This window comes from Cryptomeria japonica, chromosome 3 (genome assembly GCF_030272615.1).
Source record: "Cryptomeria japonica chromosome 3, Sugi_1.0, whole genome shotgun sequence".
Classification (NCBI taxonomy): domain Eukaryota; kingdom Viridiplantae; phylum Streptophyta; class Pinopsida; order Cupressales; family Cupressaceae; genus Cryptomeria; species Cryptomeria japonica.
Window position 1 is genome coordinate 459,954,375 of NC_081407.1, and position 23,391 is coordinate 459,977,765.

At 35.9% G+C, this 23,391-nt stretch overlaps 1 protein-coding gene across 1 annotated transcript in view; it reads left to right on the plus strand.

Moving 5' to 3' along the window:
* Window positions 1-23,391, plus strand: part of LOC131062416 (beta-carotene isomerase D27, chloroplastic) — a 101,821-nt gene that overhangs the window by 53,174 nt on the left and 25,256 nt on the right. Inside the window, exon 3 of the mRNA XM_057996067.2 lies at window positions 21,716-21,808. Coding sequence (XP_057852050.1) covers window positions 21,716-21,808 — 93 coding nt within the window. The remainder of the gene's footprint in view (window positions 1-21,715; window positions 21,809-23,391) is intronic.

Sequence of the window (23,391 nt, forward strand, 5' to 3'; positions counted from 1 at the left end):
ATTCAACTATACAATGCATCAGAACAAGTTTTTTGATCATGCTACAATATCATATCATATTAATCATAATTAAATGGAAATAAGAGTTGGATGAACACCAATTATTCCATGGAGTTTCAATTAGCATCTACAAAACATCCATGAAATAAAATGTCATTTAAATCCAAAAGCATGCCTAGCAACATCTATGATACTTAAATGGAATTAATCCAATGTTACCCCGAGTTTCCGGGACGGGGGGATGGGGAAACGGGTTTGCGGGATGTTTTTTTTTTCCCGGAGCAGGGGACGACTATATATATATAAAATCTAGATTCTGATTTATAAATGTTGCTATGATGAATGTTACTATGTTACAATGCTATATAAATACATAATTCATGAATATATTTATATATAGGGAAATCTGAAATTTTAAATATATTCATGAATTATGTATTTATATAACATTGTAACATGATAACATTCATCATAGCAACATAATAACATTTATAAATCAGAATCTAGATTCTAAAATCATTAAATCATCATAGAACTAAGAACATAGCATCAAATGAATCAAATCGAATCATCATAGAATACAAAGATAGGATAGCATTATGATCAAATGAGAGTTCAAATTTCAATTTCATACATTCATAGATATAATTCATTGAAACAATGAAAAGTATCACTAAATGTTTAGCCTTTAGATGTTGATTTTCAGTACTTTTAGATATCCGTATTTAGGTTTACCATTTTAATATTAAAAATAGATTTTATAAAAAAAATCTTTTTTTTATCCCTCTTGCCGTCAGAAACGGCCATCTGTCTTGGGACGGTTGCAAGTCATCCCCAGCCATTCGAGGGACGATCAATGGTCTCCGACTACATAGTTGACCGTTTCCGAATTTTTTTCTTGATTAGGGACGACTTAGAAACATTTCTGGCTGTCCAGCCGTACCTGAAATTGTTTCCATTTTCAAAATGTGTGCCTTTACAGTGGAAATGTGTTTTTGGTTAACATTGAATTAACCACATACACATGCATTTTCTATCAAAATATATAACAAAACAATTATTACAAGCCCATGTCCAAAGAATACAAGGATAGGCATAAACGAAGATCAAATATAAGATTATTTACAATGATAACATGATTGCAACCTTTATATGACTGTATAATACAAGATGGCAAATATACCAAACCAAGAGCTCTTCAAGTTTCCAAGTGATCTTTCAAAAGGAGAATATTGGGAAATGTTACCTACCTCCCAACCATATTACTCTCATTGAGTGCAATAAATGCCTATACCATTGTAGGCATTCCTTAAGCTATAGAGAAATAAGATCATGGATACACTTCCACTATGATCAATATCTCACGCAAACTAGGGTCTTACAAAAGACACCAATAATCTACACCATGCTTACACGTAGATATCACAAACCATCCAATGCTTAACACCATGGGAACAATAATCCAATAGAATTCAATGCACAAATATGCTTGAATATACACACATCAAGGGTCCAATGGTTAATTCAAGGATAGACAATAAATTAGTAATTCAATGCACAACAACACTTAAATACACATAAATCAAGGTTCCGATACATAAATCACAACTTAGGTATTCACAACCCAACCAAAAGTAGGAAAAAGGAATAGGCTAATAGGAGCATCAATAATTTCAATCCACATAACTTGTCCTTTGCTATTCATCAACACTAATCATTGCATTTTAATGTAGTTGAAGAAAAAAAGAAAACCACTCCAAAAATATACAATAGTCCATCCATTAGTACATGCTAAATCATCATTTACACCAAATGGTCGTAGCACAAAAAACAAGGCATGACATCATCATCCAATAAACATAGACATTGTGATCATAATCAAATAAAGGTGCACAAGCGTTATGGTAATAAGCAACAAACAACACACAAGGGAATGGTAATTGTTACTGAAATTTTCATGATATTTACAATTCAATGGAAAATTTAAGTACCTAGGCAAAGATTATTGTCACATAAGTGAAATCTTTCAATTGTTATTTAATTCATTATATTTTATACAGTTGAAAGGATTACGAGAAGTAATCTATAGAAAGAAAGAAAGGATTACGAGAAGTAATCTACAAATAAATTTCCTCTCACACAAGACCGTGAGAGTGATCCTTATTTTCCTATGCAAAGGAGAAAAACTTAATTAAACAAAGCAAATGCATAGAGGAGATAAGAAAGGAACCAGCCATTGCCTGGGGGTATATGGCTGGCATAAGTCTGCTCTCGAAGTTGTAGGTCTGCATTTTTGAAATCTGTTCTCTTCCAGTCTCCTCCTTGTCCTGAAAAAGCCAAAAGGTGAAGTGGGTTAGATCAAAAGATCTAAGCAATGACTAAATGCCTACTGATCTTACCTATACATTTGCATCATTTAATCAAGATCCCCTTGACAGAAAAATAAACATCTTGGAAGACAAATAAGAAAAGGTCATCTTCATTGCTTGGAGGATTATTGTTTTCTAACTGTTTGTTTAATGTGCAGAGACAGGTAAAGAATTGCAAATTTCAGAGGTTTTATTATGAGCGGGGTTAAATGAGGCTCCCACAAGGGTTGAGCCCAGCTCATAGAAACCATATGATTGTTTTGAGTGTACTTGCAGGTATATATAGTAAGCATAAGATGGTGTAAAGGCAGCCATGAAGATGCAGAAAGAGAGCCTAAGTTCTGGAGTCTGAAGGAAAATGCTAAGCAATTGCCAATATTGCAAGCAAAAAGGAAAAAACACATCTATACTGGAAGCACAAGTAAAGATGAAGCCATAGTAGCTGATTCTAATGCAAAAATAAAGGGGCATTAGAATACTTTCAGAGACTTTTCAATCAAATGTGTGAAAAAGGTGAGACGTACATAGCACAAACTGGGCAGAGAGAATACTTATTGCAGAATTTCATTTTCAGAAAAGTGCAGAATTTTCTAAAAAGCAAGCTCAGCAAGGAAAAACCCCAAATTTCCTTTTAAAGCAGAGATACATGAGATTACAGAATTCTTTTTAGAAAAGTTAAAAAATAACAGAAAACCATCGTTTTTGTGCCTCTTAAATTTGCAAGAAATACTGTGCGTAAAGGGTTGCAGAAGGAGTTTCTTTTCTGTCAAATGCCAAAAAAACCAAAAAAAAAAAATTATTGCAGATTTTCGCGCAGTGAAACCAAGTATTTTTTTCCCATTTACTTCTTCAGTTTGGAGACTCAAAGAAAAATGTAGGGTTTCTTTCGTTTACAGTTGCAGAGTTTCAAAATGCAAGCAAAAACCCATAAATTCAGTATGAATTGCAGAAATAGCAAGATACAGGGATAAAACAGAGTTTTCCTTCTTAGGAAATATTCATAAATCCACATTTTCTATCTGAGTTTGTAAAATATAAAGGAATTTCAGAGTCTCATCGAATCCAGATGTGTTGAGCAGACAATGATGAAACGGCAAAGGTCATCACACAGGTTCCTTCGGAAAATACAGAAAAGCTTCCTTTGATAATGCAATCTTTTCCAAAAAAAGGAAAACAAAAGTGAAAATATCGCTAGCAGAGCCGTGACAAACATATTTGTCGAGTTTGCAGCTGGGAAAAACAAAATTATTCATTTTTGCATTTGAAACTTCGAAAATACCTCATTTTCTGCAAAAATGGAGTGATGCCGTGGTTTTAAGGAAAACCCCTATGATTCCCAACGTAGGAGCAGACCAGTTAAGTCCCAGATAACGGATGCATAGAAGGAGTCAATGCACAAATCCTGTTTCCATCTGTGTTTCAAACCCTAGCAGCTCGGACCATTTACCTCTTCAGCAATGAAAAAAGCGAAGTTACAATGCAAAATGAAGATTATTTTATAGGTTTTCATCGCTTTATTCTTTCTTCATCTCTCTTTTTCCTATTTTAATGGGATTGCATTTTGTAAAACAAGGAGATTAATATATGGTGGTCGAGTTGTAAACTCCCACTCATATGTTAGATAATAACTTATGCCTAGCCGTGGAGAGGCTTTAAAACCCCTAAGTCTTTCTAAGACTTATCAAATTTAAAAGATGTAAATTAATTTCATATTTATTAATTATATCAATGTTGTAAAAAATGGTATTTTCTAACAACATTTATATAATTAATGAATATTCAATTAATTATTTTTGTAGTAAACTTTCCTAGCAATATCCCTAAAAGGAGATTAAAATTTTTGGCATCTTTTAATTTTAGGATTCAATAAATTTCTTCCATATACACATGAAAATGTAAAATGAATATTTTAATTGGATGAGTTATAAATCCAATTAATATTTATTGTGTCTTTAAAATTATTCCCAATATGCATATGGAGGGAAAATATTGAATCCTAAAGAGGTGAAGCTATCTCAAGAATGTGGGGTCGAATTTGAGCTTGAAATTCAGTTATTCATGAGTTTGGGCTAGTTCTCCAGTAGTTAGAGCCTCATTTTGAGTATTTCATGGGTCAACCTTCAGTTGACCAAGTGTTTACACCTGATTTCACACAATTATGCAAAGTTTGAAGCCTTTTTGTGGGGGTTTCTTTCCCTACTCGGATTTGAAGATATTTTTGACTTGGAGATCACTCAAGGAGACTTTCAGTTGAGCACTAGTCATCTTATCCTTGCTTTTGGAAGGCTTTTTGTATAAAGGAAGAAAAGATGTCAGTTTGAGGGGGTTCTGGATTTTTTTCTCAAGCCTAGCTGAGTTTTTCTTTCTTGTAACCAATTTGCAGTTCTGAGAGAAAATTTTCAATAAAGATATCAGTTTATGCCTTACTCATTTCTGAGTTATTTTCATTGTGTGATTGAGAGCAATTTTCATTTTTGTGTTATTTATCAAATAACCTTTTTTGAAAATTTCTGTCTGATGCATGAATCACAGGTCATGCATTGTGGTTTACTAATTTAATTATTTGTGAAAGTCATTTCCTTTCAATTTTTTTGAGCAATAATCCTTTGCATGAAACACTTTTGTGATATGAATTCAGGGATGTTATATGTGTAAAACAGGTGGATTTAGAAGAGTTTTCTGTCACTTTTCAGATTATATGGTGTATCACCCTATTTAGTTTTCCTTGTATTTTTCCTTTTATCCTCATTTATTCCCTCTCCCTTTTCTCCAGAAGTTGTTCTTCAAGGTCTTGTTAGAGTAGGTGATCCATCATTATCAGGAACCGGCCTATCCGGAGGTCCAATCATAATAATAGTTTGCCCACAGACTCATGATTGTTCCCATGTTATCCCAAAGTCCTAGGCTTTAATAGCTTAGTTTTCGGGTGCACTTTTGGGCCTTTAACAGTTTTGGCACGCCCGATGGGACCTTTTCCTTAAGGTCAGAGATTTTTATTGTTCTTATTGATATATTGGTATATCTAGCAACTCTGTTTGTGAAAAAGAGTGGAAAAGATCAGTGTTTTTCATATTTTATGAGACAGATCTAGACTAGGAGCTCAAGTTCTTTTGAGTATTTGCAGCTAGAGCCTCCTAGGCGAAGAGGAAGAACACTTGCAAGGGCTCAGCCTTTGAACCGTTTTCAGTTATCAACACCTGATTTTCAAGTGTACAGAAGGAGAGAAAGACCATCCAAAGGAAAGGAAATCAGGCATTCAGCAAGTCCAACTTGCAAATCAGCAACATTTGATCCTCAAATTTCAACATTTCCATTATTGATAGTAAGTACTACATCTGCTACAGCACCTGTTTTACCTGTTGTTTCTTCATTTACAGCTGTTGTTCGTCCTGTTTTTCCTATAATGACACTCCCAAGAGTGCATGGATTTGTTCCTTTTGATCAAGGCAGCCCCTTGAACTTTGTACAACATCATGATGTGCCATTAGCAACACTTAAAAGTTTGCCTGATTTTACTGGTGAAAGTCAAACTACAACGATTGATCACATCAGAGATGTCGCGTCCCTATGTAGTGTGCATCATGTTACTGAAGAAGATGTGGTTGTTAAATTATTGGTAGCGTCATTCAAGGGTAAAGCCTTAGAGTGGTATAGAACGTTGGCTGTAGCCTCAATAAATTCATGGGATACGCTTGGTGAATTATTTACCAAACATTTTGAAGACAAATCAGATCACTTGTCTTTGGTAGAGTAGCTGACCACCATCAAATGTGCTCCTCAAGAGCAGATGATGGACTTCAACAGCCGTTTTCAAAGGACGTGGAATAGGATTCCTATTTCGGTAAGACCCTCAGCTGATCATGCTATTTTATATTATCTGAAAAGCTTAAATAGTGATATATCAGTGATGATACAGTCTATGGGGGGTGTATCTTTGCCCCAAGCTTTTCATATTTCTGTGAGAGCTGAAAATAGTCTTATCCAAGCGGGTAAAATAGCACCTAGACCTCCAATGCCTATTTTCCCCAATATCCAGTCCAACATGCCATTAAGTATACCACCATTCAATCCTTTGCCAACTGTTCCTAGTCAAGAAATAGTGGTTGCAGGACCTTCTCCTGGGCTTCAAGATATTAAGAACAACCAACAAAAGATTGAAGGATTGCTACAAACTTTCAACAATGAGCTCATAAACCTTAAAAAACAGCAGTTTCAGCCTAGACAACCTTATCAGGCTCGGAATCAAGTTGTAAGTCAGCCTTTCCAGCAACCAAGCCAAGGCCAATACCAAGGTAATAGGAAGCCATATCAGAATAATAATGCTGCTGGAAATAGGCAGAATGTCAATCAAAGACTAGGCCTTATGCACCTGCACCTTTAAATGCAGTCAGAGATATCGTCCCTACTCAAAACAATCTAGCCGCAAAATTTGACTGGTGCTATCCTTGCAATCAGCCTCACAATCAAGCTACGTGTTCAAATGGAGTTATAAATCAGGCCCTAATGGTTCAGGGTACTTCAACTTCACAGTATGTGCTTGAGACTGAACCTGCACAAAACAGCAAGGTGGAAGATGCTGGTTTTGGGATTTATATGATTTGTGAACCAGATTCTATTATACCAAATCTTGTAAAAGATACAAGTGAATTTTCAGAACAACAAAATCAAGTTTGGCAGTTGTTCTTTGATGGATCAAAAAGCAAAAATGGGGCAGGTGGAGGTGCAATGCTTGTATCTCCACAAGGCGAGAAATATTTTTCAGCTTATCACTTTGCTTTTCCTTGTTCTAACAATAATGCTGAATATGAAGGTTTGATTCAAGGATTGGAGTGGGCTAGGAAAAGGCAAATCTGTTATTTGCAGGTCTTTGGTGATAGTGAGTTAATTGCCATTCAAGTCAGAGGTTTGCATACTGTTAAGAATGATGTTTTAAAGTTATACAAGAATAGGGTTTGGGATATTATAGAAGAATTTGATGCATTTAACCTTATATCCATTCCTAGAAGCAAGAATCAGCATGCTGATAGACTTGATGTTGTAGGTGCACAATTCAATATTCTAGAAAGTATGGAAAATATGCAGCATCATGTGAAAGTTGTTGTTAGGCCATCAATTCCTGATAACAAATGTAATTGGCAAGTTTTTGAAAGTGATGAGCAGATTTTGAATTTCCTCAAAGAAGAGGATGTGTTTTCAGTTGCTGATCAAAATAAGTTGAATCAACAATTCAGTGATCAGATTATCCAATTGAAATCGAATAAGTTGCCAAGAAGATTGGTCACTTTGGAGACAATCTTTAATCCAGATGACCAAGCAAAAAGGAATAAAACCAGCATACTGACCAAGGAGGAGCACTATGAAGAGGCTGAAATATTCAAGAACAAACTCCTCAAAATTGGTAAGATTAACTCACATAAAGAAAGAGAAGCTTGTATTGCTTTATTTCGAGAATTTAATGATGTATTTGCTTGGGATTATTCTGACTTAAAAGGATTTGATCTTCAACTTACCCAGCATAGCATTGAGTTAGAGCCAAATGCCAAGCCAATTAGGCAAAAGCAGAGACCCATTAATCCCAGATTAGAACCCCTTATGCTTAAAGAATTGAATAAACTCTTGGATAGTGGCATTATTTTTCCTATCAAACACACTTCATGGGTTTCTAATTTAGTTCTAGTTAGGAAAAAGAATGGAGAACTCCGCCTTTGTGTAGATTTTAGAGATTTGAATAGGGCTTCTCTGAAAGATAGACACCCATTGCCTTCTATGGAACAAATCTTGCAGTTTGTTTCTGGATCTAAAAGGTTTTCCTTGTTAGATGGTTATTTAGGCTATAACCAAGTCCTTGTAAAGAATGAAGATCAATTCAAGACTGCCTTCACTACCAAGTGGGGCACTATGGCTTATAGAAGAATGTCTTTTGGGCTGTCAAATGCTGGTGCTACATTCCAAAAGGCTATGGATATGCCTTTTTATAATCTTATGTATAAATTTGTGCTGGTTTATTTGGATGACATTACTGTTTACAGCAAGCAAGCTGATGATCACATTGATCATCTCAGACAAGTTCTTCAAAGATGTAGAGAGTTTGGTATTTCTCTAAATCCTAAAAAGTCTGTATTTGTTGTTCATGACGGGAGACTTCTGGGATACCAGGTCTCCAAGTTTGGTACTACAGTTGATCCTGAGAGAATTCAAGCCATTTTGGATCTGCCTTTACCAAGCCATAAGAAAGGGTTACAAAGTTTTATTGGCAGAATTAATTTTGTAAGGCATTTTATACCAGATATTGCTGACTTGTTGAAACCTTTGATAGCAATGTTAAAAAAGAATGTTCTTTTCAGGTGGTCTAAAGAGGGAAGAAGTACTTTTGAAGAAATCAAGAAGGCCTTATCTGCTGCCCCTACATTGGTAAATCCTGATTTTTCAAAAGATTTCATTTTATACGCTTATGGAGGACTTGATACTATTTCTGCTATGTTGGTTCAAAAAAATGATGATGGACTTGAACAGCCCATTGCTTTCTTTAGTAAAGGATTGGAAGAGTATGAACAAAGGTACAATTTTGTTGAAAAACATGTACCAACAGTTGTTAAAAGTCTTAAGAAATTCAGACATTTGGTCTCTAACAACAAAATTCATTTAATGGTTACCCACCCAAGTGCCAAAGATTTCTTACTAAGCAAGGATTTAAATGAAAAGAGGGCAGGCTGGATCACTAAAGTAATGGAGTATGATGTCAGTTTTCATGTTACTAAGCTGGTAAGAGGAAAAGGTCTATGTATGCAGCTGACTGATGAGGAAGGTTCAAATGCAGAATCTGATAAGGAAGTTGTCTTGGTCCAAGATGATCCTGTTGATCAGAATCAATCAGCATGTTGGGTAACTGATATGACAAATTTCCTTCAGACTGGAGAGTGTCCAGCTGGCCTTGACAGGATTAAGAAGAAGGTATTTCCATCTTCAATCTGTTCCTTATGTTTTAATCAATGGAAATTTATTCAGGAAATATTATAGTGGAATGCTTCTTAAGTGTATTGATACTGCTGAAACTCAAAAGATTTTATTTGAATTCCATGATGGATCTTCTAGAGGTCACTTTAATCCAAGAACTACAACTTATAAAATTAGAAGGGCTGGTTTTTACTGGCCAACATTATTCAAAGATACTCACTCTTGGGTTAGAAAATGTGCTAAATGTGCTATGTTTGCAGGAAAAGAAAGATTGGCTGCATTCCCTTTGCAGCCTATTTTAGTTGAACAGCCATTTGCAAGATGGGGTATTGATTTTATAGGCCCCATTAATCCAAATTCTAGTGCTGGTCATAAATGGATTTTGACAGCAATAGACTATTTCACCCGTTGGACTGAAGCTATAGCACTTAGGGAGGATAATGAGTTTGCTATCCTGAACTTTTATGAAGATATCATAACCAGATTTGGTATACCCGAGTCAATCATATTAGATAATGCCTTGGCATTTGTTGGTTCAAAAGTCATTGAATGGGCTTTAAAAAATGGCATTGTTCTGAATACTTCTTCTAACTATTACCCACAAGGTAATGGGTTAGCTGAATCAACCAATAAGAACCTAATCAGGATTATTAAAAGGACATTACAAGAGAACCAAAGAGATCGGCATGCTAAGCTTAAATCTGCCCTATGGTTTGATAGAATTACTCCTAAGCAGATTATAGGTAATTCTCCTTATATGTTGGTATATGGAAAAGAAGCAAAACTGCCTATTTCAACTGAGTTTCCAGCACTCGACCTTGCTAACCAACTTGTTTTTATTTGAAGGAGACCCCTTGCAGTAGAGATATACACAATTGCTTCAACTTGAGGAAGAAAGAGAAAAGTCCTTCAAGACAATGGAGTATCATCAGCTCCAGACAAAAAGAGCCTTTGACAAGAAAGCAATTTTCAGAAGCTTTAAAGAAGGGGATGTGGTTCTCAAGTGGGATGTTCTAAAAAGTAGACCAGGACACCATACTAAATTTGACAATATTTGGATTGGTCCTTTCATTATTGTGGAGTGTAAGGAGTATAACGCATTTCAGCTCTCAAAGATGGATGGAGAAATTCTACCAATCCTAGTCAATGGGATTCATCTCAAAGCGTGTTTTTGATCCAGGTTTTCCTAATAAGTGCTTTGCACATTTTCCCTTGTTTTCTAGTTTTTCTGTTCTGTTTTTGTTTCAGCAAAGCCTTTCGTTTGTGTTTAAAATCTGTTATTTTACCCCTCAAACCATTCAGATTCAATATTCCTGCTAAATGACTAACTGATGAATTATCAGTGTAATCACACAGCAGAAACACTGGATCTGAATAGAGTCAGAGCTATGAAGTTTTTGTAAGCAAAATTATCTAAGGGATGGGGTTCTTATTCTGAAACCTTATAATTACCAAAAGAGCCTCATTGTTAAAGGTAGAGGGAGAATTATATAACAGATTTCTTTTGATGCCTAAAGCGAAAAAATGACTTTTGAAAGGGACGTGATTAATTCATGAAACCTTTATAGTCATAAATGTGAAAGAAATACAACTGGGTTTGTTGCTTTGTCAGTTTTGTTTTCCCAAAAGTGCACTTGCACATTTGAGGTTTTGCCTAAAACCTCCCTACTTTTCTAGTCTGCTGTTTTGTTTTGCTGTCAAGCTGTGTTTTGAGTTCAAGAGTTTCTTTTGATTCCTAAAGCTAAAAATGACTCTATCCGCCCAATGGACTGATTAGGCTACTGGTTTCCCTATGACTAGCAGGCAGACATGAAGCAAAAATCGCCAAAAATGTTACTGAAATTTTCATGATATTTACAATTCAATGGAAAATTTAAGTACCCAGGCAAAGATTATAGTCACATAAGTGAAATCTTTCAATTGTTATTTAATTCATTATATTTTATACAGTTGAAAGGATTACGAGAAGTAATCTATAGAAAGAAAGAAAGGATTACGAGAAGTAATCTACAAATAAATTTCCTCTCACACAAGACCGTGAGAGTGATCCTTATTTTCCTATGCAAAGGAGAAAAACTTAATTAAACAAAGCAAATGCATAGAGGAGATAAGAAAGGAACCAGCCATTGCCTGGGGGTATATGGCTGGCATAAGTCTACTCTCGAAGTTGTAGGTTTGCATTTTTGAAATCTATTCTCTTCCAGTCTCCTCCTTGTCCTGAAAAAGCCAAAAGGTGAAGTGGGTTAGATCAAAAGATCTAAGCAATGACTAAATGCCTACTGATCTTACCTATACATTTGCATCATTTAATCAAGATCCCCTTGACAGAAAAATAAACATCTTGGAAGACAAATAAGAAAAGGTCATCTTCATTGCTTGGAGAATTATTGTTTTCTAACTGTTTGTTTAATGTGTAGAGACAGGTAAAGAATTGCAAATTTCAGAGGTTTTATTATGAGCGGGGTTAAATGAGGCTCCCACAAGGGTTGAGCCCAGCTCATAGAAACCATATGATTGTTTTGAGTGTACTTGCAGGTATATATAGTAAGCATAAGATGGTGTAAAGGCAGCCATGAAGTTGCAGAAAGAGAGCCTAAGTTCTGGAGTCTGAAGGAAAATGCTAAGCAATTGCCAATATTGCAAGCAAAAAGGAAAAAACACATCTACACTGGAAGCACAATTAAAGCTGAAGCCATAGTAGCTAATTCTAATGCAAAAATAAAGGGGCATTAGAATACTTTCAGAGACTTTTCAATCAAATGTGTGAAAAAGGTGAGACGTACATAGCACAAACTGGGCAGAGAGAATACTTATTGCAGAATTTCATTTTCAGAAAAGTGCAGAATTTTCTAAAAAGCAAGCTCAGTAAGGAAAAACCCCAAATTTCCTTTTAAAGCAGAGATACATGAGATTACAAAATTCTTTTCAGAAAAGTTCAGAAATAATAGAAAACCATCATTTTTGTGCCTCTTAAATTTGCAAGAAATACTATGTGTAAAGGGTTGCAGAAGGAGTTTCTTTTCTGTCAAATGCCAAAAAAACCAAAAAAAAAAATTATTGCAGATTTTCACGCAGTGAAACCAAGTATTTTTTTCCCATTTACTTCTTCAATTTGGAGACTCAAAGAAAAATGCAGGGTTTCTTTCGTTTACAGTTGCAAAGTTTCAAAATGCAAGCAAAAACACATAAATTTAGTATGAATTGCACAAATAGCAAGATACAGGGATAAAATAGAGTTTTCCTTCTTAGGAAATATTCATAAATCCACATTTTCTGTCCGAGTTTGTAAAATATAAAGGAATTTCAGAGTCTCATCAAATCCAGATGTGCAGAGCAGACAATGATGAAACGACAAAGGTCATCACACAAGTTCCTTCGGAAAATACAGAAAAGCTTCCTTTGATAATGCAATCTTTTCCAGAAAAAGGAAAACAAAAGTGAAAATATCGCTAGCAGAGCCGTGACAAAGATATTTGTCGAGTTTGCAGCTAGGAAAAACAAAATTATTCATTTTTGCATTTGAAACTTCGAAAATACCTCATTTTCTGCAAAAATGGAGTGATGCTGTGGTTTTAAGGAAAACCCCTATGATTCCCAACGCAGGAGCAGACCAGTTAAGTCCCAGATAACAGATGCATAGAAGGAGTCAACGCACAAATCCTGTTTCCATCTACGTTTCAAATCCTAGCAGCTCGGACCATTTACCTCTTCAGCAATGAAAAAAGCGAAGTTACAATGCAAAATGAATATTATTTTTTAGGTTTTCATCGCTTTATTCTTTCTTCATCTCTCTTTTTCCCATTTTAATGGGATTGCATTTTGTAAAACAAGGAGATTAATATATGGTGGTCGAGTTGTAAACTCCCACTCATATGTTAGATAATAACTTATGCCTAGCCGTGGGGAGGAGGCTTTAAAACCCCTAAGTCTTTCTAAGACTTATCAAATTTAAAAGATGTAAATTAATTTCATATTTATTAATTATATCAATGTTGTAAAAAATGGTATTTTCTAACAACATTTATATAATTAATGAATATTCAATTAATTATTTTTGTAGTAAAATTTCCTAGCAATATTCCTAAAAGGAGATTAAATTTTTTTGGCATCTTTTAATTTTAGGATTCAATACATTTCTTCCATATACACATGAAAATGTAAAATGAATATTTTAATTGGATGAGTTATAAATCTAGTTAATATTTATTGTGTCTTTAAAATTATTCCCAATATGCATATGGAGGGAAAATATTGAATCCTAAAGAGGTGAAGCTATCTCAAGAATGTGGGGTCGAATTTGAGCTTGAAATGCAGTTATTCATGAGTTTGGGCTAGTTCTCCAGTAGTTAGAGCCTGATTTTGACTATTTCATGGGTCAACCTTCAGTTGACCAAGTGTTTACACCTGATTTCACACAATTATGCAGAGTTTGAAGCCTTTTTGTGGGGGTTTCTTTCCCTACTCGGATTTGAAGATATTTTTGACTTGGAGATCACTCAAGGAGACTTTCAGTTGAGCACTAGTCATCTTATCCTTGCTTTTGGAAGGCTTTTTGCATAAAGGAAGGAAAGATGTCAGTTTGAGGGGGTTCTGGATTTTTTCTCTAGCCTAGCTGAGTTTTTCTTTCTTGTAGCCAGTTTGCAGTTTTGAGAGAAAAATTTCAATAAAGATATCAGTTTATGCCTTTCTCATTTCTGAGTTATTTTCATTGTGTGATTGAGAGCAATTTTCATTTTTGTGTTATTTATCAAATAACCTTTCTTGAAATTTTCTATTTCATGCATTGTGGTTTATTAATTTAATTGTTTGTGAAAGTCATTTCCTTTCAATTTTCTGAGCAATAATCCTTTGCATGAAACACTTTTGTGATATGAATTCAGGGATGTTATCTGTGTAAAACAGGTGGATTTAGAAGAGTTTTCTGTCACTTTTCAAATTATATGGTGTATCACCCTATTTAGTTTTCCTTGTATTTTTCCTTTTATCCTCATTTATTCCCTCTCCCTTTTCTCCAGAAGCTGTTCTTCAAGGTCTTGTTAGAGTAGGTGATCCATCATTATCAGGAACCGGCCTATCCGGAGGTCCAATCATAATAATAGTTTGCCCACAGACTCATGATTGTTCCCATGTTATCCCAAAGTGCTAGGTTTTAATAGCTTAGTTTTCGGGTGCACTTTTGGGCCTTTAACAGTAACAATTACCAACACCAAGCAATGACTCTAATAACCCAGCAACACTCAAGCAAGGGAATCACATAGATTGGTACATACATTGACCCAATTAAAAATACGAGAAGACTAATAGATAAGGGTGTAGAATGAGTGATGTCACAATGTGTTCCCTTCTACTCCTAACTCTAGGGTTCAATCCTAGCTGAAAATACCCAAAAGATGATGGCATGAAAAATGAAGCCAAAAACATGATACTCGTATCCAAAAGGTAGAAAATCACATTTTCAACATGAGATATGACATCTAAAAGAATAAAATGTTTTTACATTCCTTAATATCTAAAATTCACATCTTTACAACTCAAAAAATAATGAAAAAATCTCAATTACCATCAATGGGAGCTTCAAGCTTTTTCACTAGTAACTAAAATTTACCATAGATAAAAAGTCCATAATTTTAAAATCAAATTATATGCTCTTACTCTAAATAGGCTATAGATCGCACTTTTTCAATCACAAATTTTGTGAGGAATTTTTAAGGGTTCTTGAGCTGTTTTTTTTTCTTCTTTTTTTAAGTAAACTAGAAAAACACCCAATCAATTTTTAACAATACCCTTTTGTTCTAAATCCACCCGACACCACAAATATGCAATCACATAAAGATTTTAGAAAAAAATAGCATCCAAACAAAGTGATTTTGAATTTCTCAAAAATAAAAAAGAGCATAAAATAAATGCAGATGTCTATTCTATGAGTTCAAACTCAATTCCATCCTAGGGAATGAGATGCCACATGCAACCACCTAGCATGGGCATGGATAAAAGAAATAAACAACATGCAATTGCATAAATCAAAGGAGGAACTGTTGTCTTTCAAAAAAAATTCACACTCACAAATTGGAGAGATCTTCTTTGTTGCCACACACACCAAACTGAAAGGTTGAAGGCCAACAAACTTTTGTCCTTTTGTATATTCCCTCCAATTGTGACTCTTGGAGTCATGTATATTGAAAAGGATTTATATACAACTGCTGCTGTCATTTGTAAATCATTCTTCTTTTAATAGAATACAATTACTCTGCTCAGTGTGGACGTAGGCAATTGCCGAACCACGATAAACTTCTGTGTTCTTGTTTATTGTTTATTTCTTTCATTTTATTTCATTCTACAACCGGTATCAGAGCTGGGCGAACAGCTGTTTGGAAATTTGGTGATTAAATTTCCTGAGAATGGAAGATTTGAAAGTTCAGAAATTTTTTGGGAAGAACTATGGGATATGGAAGATTCAAATGAAATCTTTGTTGATCAAGCAAGACCTCTCTCTTGCACTTGAGGGAAACACAAAGAAGCCAGCTACCATGAAAGATGAAGATTGGGAGAAGCTTGATGAAAAAGCCAAGGCGACAATCTTCCTTTCATTAGGTGATAATGTCTTGCATAATGTTGCAAGCGAATCAACAGCAAAGGAGGTATGGGATAAACTGGCCAAAACATATGAGCAGGCATCTGCTGCAAATAAAGTTTTTATCATGAAGAAGTTGTATAAACTCAAGATGAGGGAAGGTGAAACCATGACAAATCACCTTAATGAGTTTAATACCCTGATCAGCCAAGCGAATTCGGTTGGCATGTCACAAGACGATGAGAACAAGGCTGTTTTATTATTGAGTTCTCTTCCTACCAGCAGGGATGGACTTGTGACAGCGGTAAGCACTTTGGCATCAAGCTCCAAGAAGTTGGCTTTCGATGAAGTTTCAGCCACTCTTCTCTCCGAAGACTTGAGGAGGAAAAATAATGAATCCTCATCCGGTGATGCTCTCACTATGGTGAGCACCGAGAATAGAGGAAGAAGCCAACATAAAGGCAGAAATAATTATAACAAATGGAGGTCCAATTCAGCAAGAAGATCGCAGTCTAGGGGAAGAGAAGGCGGTTGCTGGTTTTGTGGAAAGTTTGGACATGTTAAGAAGGATTGTCGAAAATACAAAAAGGCACAAGACAAAGTATTGGACAGCAGAGCAAACATAGTCCATGATAAAGATGATGATGAGATTCTAGTGCTAGCCACAACCGATATAAAATCTGATTCATGGGTAATTGATTCCGGCGCTTCTTTTCATGCTTCCTCTCTCACGGATGCATTCACAAATTATCAAAAAGGAGAATTTGGAGAAGTATATTTGGGCGACAACAAAGCTTGTCAAATCATTGGAAAAGGTGATGTTCTCATACACTTAGATGGAGGAGCCAAATTATTGCTCAAAGATGTGAGACATGTTCCACAATTAAAAAGAAATCTGATTTCAGTCAGCCAATTATATACACAAGGCTTTAAAACTGAACTCACGAACACTTGGAAAATAGCCAAAGGCTCCTTGGCTATTACAAAAGGAGACAAGACGGGTAGTCTCTACATTGTGAAAACCATTGGTGAGGTGGGAGCTGCTATGACTCTTGTGGGCAGCAATGTGGCTCTTTGGCATCAAAGATTGGGTCACATGAGCAAGAAAGGACTTGAGGTGATGCTCAACCGTGATCAACTTCTGGGTCTACAATCAGCAAATTTAGAGTTTTGTGAACATTGTCTTCATGGAAAACAAAGGTGGGTCAGCTTCTTAAAGAATGGGCATGACAAGAAGACGACACCGTTGGAGCTAGTGCACTCGGATGTCTTCGCACCTACGGAGGTAACCTCTTATGGAGGCGCAAAGTATTTTGTTACTTTCCTTGATGATTGTACTAGGAAAGTTTGGATTTATATGATGTCAAATAAATCTGAAGTTTTTTCAAAATTTAAAGTTTTTAAAGCTCTTGTTGAAAATCAAAGCGGTCACAAGATAAAAAGTTTAAAAACGGATAATGGAGGTGAATTTTGTTCTTTGGAGTTTGATAACTATTGTGCAGATCATGTTATTCGAAGGATTAAGGTTGTCCCATATACTCCACAAGAAAATGGGGCAGCAGAAAGGCTCAATAGAACCATTCTTGAGAAAGCTCGATGTATGCTTTCCAATGCCGGCTTGGATAAAGAGTTTTGGGCAGAGGCATGTAACACAGTGGTTTATTTGATAAACAGAAGTCCTTCATCTCGGTTGGAGTTCGGTATTCCGGAAGAAGAATGGTTGGGTAAGAGGATTTCCTATGCACATCTTCGAGTTTTTGGATGCGCAGCTTATGTCCATGTCCCAAAGGAAAAGAGGACAAAGCTTGATTCTAAATCACAAAAAGGTATCTTTGTAGGTTATGGCGAAGACCAATTCGGATTCAGAATTTGGGATCCAGTTGCAAAGAAAATAATAAGGAGTCGGGATGTAGTCTTCAATGAGAAGACATTTCCAACTTTAAAAACCGAGGAACAATCAGAAGTTGAGTATGTTCCATTCTCAATTTTTGAGAATAATAATGATTCTAAACCTATGACAATATTTCAGTCTACTCAAGGACAAAATATGATACATTCAACACCAAATTCTGTTCTAAATCCTCCATTTTATTCTTCAAGCTCTGAACAGAACAGTGAATGGCCAGAACAGGAGACATCGCTGTTTGAAGGGAATCAAAGCCCACTCCATAACACGGCACACTCCTTTGATAGCCACGGTGATGTGGATACACAGCAGGTCGTTTGGGGGGATGCGCACGCAGAACAAACAAATTATGGAGCTCGCGTGGAGGACAGTCAAAATGGTGGGTTTGAAAATACATATCAAAACAGTGTTTCAGCCACGTTTTTAAATAACTTTGGGGATGCCAATTGTTTTCAGAACAGGGGATTAGCTGAGTCACATAACGCACAGGGTACCCACACGCATAAGGAAATTGGTGAACGGGAGAATATCAACAGCGGGCAAAATAACGCTGAATGTCAACAGTGGTCTCATGGAACAAATGTCTCACCGAAAGACATTGGCCACAATTTGGGTAGGGCTGAATACCAGAAAGAAAGATTAGAGGAACAAACAATATCCTCACGTGATCACACTAGCAGTGGAAACATACAGGCACACGAAGGTATTGAAACCAATACAGTTGGAAATAGTGGCACTATGGATCCAAGTCATATTCCAGAATTGAGAAGATCTTCCAGGCAACGAAAAATTCCACAAAAATTTTCTGATTATCAGTAGTTGTATGCCGAAGAGGCAGAGCCAAAATTATTAATTTCCAAGCAAATCGAACCGTCCAGTTTTAAAAAGGCATGTTTGAGCAGCGATCATGACAAATGGATGATTGCTATGAAGGAAGAAATGAATTCCCTCAATACAAATAAAATATGGGAATTGGTTACACTACCTCCAAATCGAAAACCACTCAAGAATAAATGGGTGTATTGGTTGAAGGATGAGGGCAACAGTGGTAAAAGATACAAGGCTCGGTTAGTGGTAAAAGGGTATGCTCAGCGACAAGGGATTGACTTCAATGAGATTTTCTCACCGGTTGTCAAAATGACAACAATCCGGACAGTTTTGGGACTAGTAGCCATTTGGGATCTTGAGTTGGAACAACTTGATGTGAAAACCGCGTTTCTACATGGTGATGTAGATGAGGAGCTATACATGGAACAGCCTCAAAGATTCGTCAAGAAGGGACAAGAGCATCTTTATTGCAGGCTGAAGCGGAGTTTGTATGGGCTCAAACAAGCCCCGAGACAATGGTATTTGAAATTTCATCATTTCATGCTTGAGCACAATTTCACTAGATGTGAATCCGATCCATGCATCTATTACAAGAAACTTCCGAATGATGACTTTGTTATTCTTCTTCTCTATGTTGATGATATGTTGGTAGCGGGAACAAGCTCTAGAATTGTTGGTGAGCTAAAAACTAAATTGGCAAGCACATTTGCTATGAAGGATCTAGGGACAGCCAAGAAGATTCTTGGTATGACTATCGCCCGTGATAGGAAGAAGAGGGAGATCACTTTGTCACAAAAGGAATACATTGACAAAGTCATTGAGAGATTTGGCATGGCTGATGCACATAGTGTTTCTACTCCACTTGCTCCACATTTTCATTTATCTTCTGATTTGTGCCCACATACACAAGAAGACAAGGATTTCATGGAAGGAGTTCCTTACAAATCAGCAGTTGGTAGCATTATGTATGCTATGGTTTCTACACGTCTCGACATTGCTCATGCGGTGGGAGTTGTGAGTAGATTCATGAGCAATCCCAGGAAGATTCATTGGGAGGCTGTTAAGTGGATATTGAGGTATCTAAAAGGGACTTCTAATTTTGCTTTATGCTTTAATGGCAATAATGTTCTGCTACAAGGTTTCACTGATTCCGATCTTGCCGGAGACTTAGACAAAAGGAGATCTACTACTGGTTATACCTTCATGTTTGTTGGGGCTGCCATTAGTTGGGCCTCAAGGCTGCAACATTCAGTTGCTCTTTCTTCTGCTGAAGCTGAGTACTTGGCACTTTCAGAAGGTGCTCGGGAGATGATTTGGTTGCAACGACTACTTGGTGATATGAAATATCAACAAAATGACTACATTCTATTTTGTGATAGTTGTGGTGCCATTTTTATGGCTCACAATCATAGATCTCAGTGACGTTCAAAACACATAGACATTCATGCTCATTTTGTGTGTCACATGGTTGAAGAGGGCAAATTGAAGGTTGTTAAAATTGACACAAAGGTCAATCCGGCAGATATTTTCACTAAGGTTGTAACCAAAGAGAAGTTCAAATGTGCAAGAACTTCTCTTGGCCTTGTTAAGCTAAAGTAAAATCAGCAGGGCGAGCAGGGTAATGGGTGATTAGTGGCAGCGTCTGTTGACCATCAGGTGGGAGATTGAAAGGTTGAAGGCCAACAGACTTTTGTCCTTTTGTATATTCCCTCCAATTGTGACTCTTGGAGTCATGTATATTGAAAAGGCTTTATATACAGCTGCTGCTGTCATTTGTAAATCATTCTTCTTTTAACATAATACAATTACTCTGCTCAGTGTGGACGTAGGCAATTGCCGAACCACGATAAACTTCTGTGTTCTTTTTATTGTTTATTTCTTTCATTTTATTTCATTCTACACAAACAAGCTTTCCAAAATTATATCCTTCCAATAGTGTTGCAATCCACTGAGTGCACACAATCTAATTTCAAAGCAAGTCTCCACACACAAAATGAGGGAGAGAGGGGAGAATGAATGAATTCATAAAACCCTTCTCTAGAAAAGTCACCACGTTGTTTATTTCTGCATAACTGTTTGTGCAACTATAGGTGCCCAAAGAACATGGAAGGACGCTTTTCTGTAGTGGAGGGTGCAGAGGATGTGCTCTGCTTTTAGGAGCAGGGACAGACTTAATGCTCCTCCTTCTCCGGCTCTCGCTTTTGGGAAATGTTTGTAACATAAATTGTGATATAGATGACTGACCTAATATGCCTCAAGGAAAATGGACACAAACTGGATGTTAATTTATTAGTTCATGGAACTTTGAGTTTACGATCCTACTAAGCAGTTCACAAAATGACAATAACGATCCTAATTTATGGATGGTCAAGAGTCACTTAAGAGTCTAAGACAATTATTAATATTATTGACACAGACTTTAGGTGGGGAGGGGTTCTTCTTAGTCTGTTTTCATCATCAGAGCTAAATCAGTCAAATATGCTTGATGATAAATGGAAATCTAATTTTTTGTATGGTGGACTCTCCAAATAGAGATTTAAATTAGTAAAATATGCTTGATGATCAATTAAATTATTTTTCTGCTTGACTTGGGTGAAATGGCTACGTTGGTAGTATTCTACTTTGTATATGCTTCCCTAGTTGATCATTCCATCAGCTCACAGATGGTCACGTATCTCCTCATGAAAGAATATGTCTTTGTGCTTTAGTCAAGTGAAGAATTGTCTTCCCTGGTTGCCCAGACCCCAAACAACTCTTCTACCTTTTAAGGCTTATTTGCCATTTATGCTTGCTGTAGAGAATTCTTAGCACCTTTGCAAGGTTGTATTTTGGTGTAACACTGTCAGACATTGATCTGTACTTCAAGAGTTATTTTGCAAAATTTTGATTAACATTTTCATAAGGTTCATTTATCTATTCATGAGTGGTTTTAAGTGGACTATATTCTTATCCAGTGCATTTATATGTATGGGAATACAAGGATGTAAAACAAAATAAAATAAAACAAATGGTTGCCTTGGTAATTCATGTGTTCTTTTGTTTATATCATATCGTTACTAAGCCATAAAATTACTTGTATTTTTGCAGTTCCGCAAGTTATTTCCACCAACACAGTGGTCTGCAGAGTTTAATGCCGCCTTAACTGTTCCTTTCTTCCAGTGGCTAGTTGGGCCATCTGAAGTAAGTTTGCCAATAACAACATTACCATTTTTATTTTTGTAGGAGTGGTTTTTCATAGCTAGAGAAGCTACTTCAACGGACAGCTTAGTAAACAATTCTAATGATAACTTTTTTATCAACCATGTACCTGCTCCTTTGATCTCTATTACTTAGAAATGCAATTCTTGAAAACAATCATTCATCTTTTTTAAAATCAAAGCTGACAAATACTCATTATCAATAAAAAGTTAAAAAATTGAGAAATACTCATTATAAGGAAAAATTAAAAATCAAATATGATTGTATCAAAACATATTGAATCTAATGGAATTCTACTACTCTTAGGAAGATCTAGGGATATTTAATACATCAGCTGGTGTTGTGATTCTAACCCTTGACATTATAAAATTGCAAACATAAACATTTATCTTGACGAGTTTCCTCTTGTAAATCAGTCTACACTGAAGTAAAATTTTACATTCTTTGGAGAAATATAGAGTCAATAGAATATAAAGTAGAATCGTGGAGAAAGGTGGAGAAAGAACTACATCATTGCAAAATATGCCTTGAGGGATCTAGAATGAAGATTTCAAGTCCCAAGAAGTCACATAACAAAATTGAAGTTTGGAGAAACGAAATTCAAAGCAAGGAAAAGACCTTTGTGTCATTTCCAAAAGGAAAATCCATCAGCTAAAGAGTAAATGAAAAAATAAAAGATAGGAAAGTGGCACGCAATATACAATTCTATTGGGCCCTCAATCGGTGAAAGTCATGCTTGCAAGTATTTATTTGCACAAATCAAAGGATTGAGTTCTATGTATCAACACGAGAAAATATAAATGGATTGTGGATACTAACCGATGGACCATTGGAGGAACTATTAACATTGTCCCATCTTCCAATTCAAAGAAGTATAAGGATTGCTTTATTCTTTAATGTGGTGCTATGGTCAACAAACATGTTTCATGTTTTCAGATGACTAGAAGAGTTTGATAAAGGGGCCTCCATCCCTTATAGTTAGTGGGGTTATTTTTTTGTTTGATGCATTTTCAATGAGGATATTGTTGCTGTTATGATGCTTCTACTTGTATTCTTATTATGTGAACGCCTCGCATACTTCTTGCCTCATTTCTCCTCCTACAAGGCATTTGCTTTCGTCTTCTTCATCCTTCACTTATATAGTTTGAACACTCTTTCCTTATATCTTCTCCTACAAGGAAACCACTCTTTTTTCCTTGTTGCACTCAATCACCTATGTGCCTACCACACACTACCACTAGCAGAAAAGAATAGCACTCCAACATGGCTATTAGCTTTAAGATGTCCTTGAGAGAGAATTGAACCTTGGTCTCCAACATGAGAAACAAGTGGTCCTATCAATCGATCACAACCCCTTTGATGGAATGGGCAATCCCACAATACCGTGTCCCACTTCTAGGACATTGATTTTTTTTTTAAATCATATTTTTTTAATAAAATATAATGATTTATACCTTGAGGGGTTCTATCCAATAGAGTTTGATTTATACCTTGAGAGGTTCCATTTAAAATACTTTAATTGATGAGGTTTAGATCAAATCCCCTTAGATCAAACTCTATTGGAT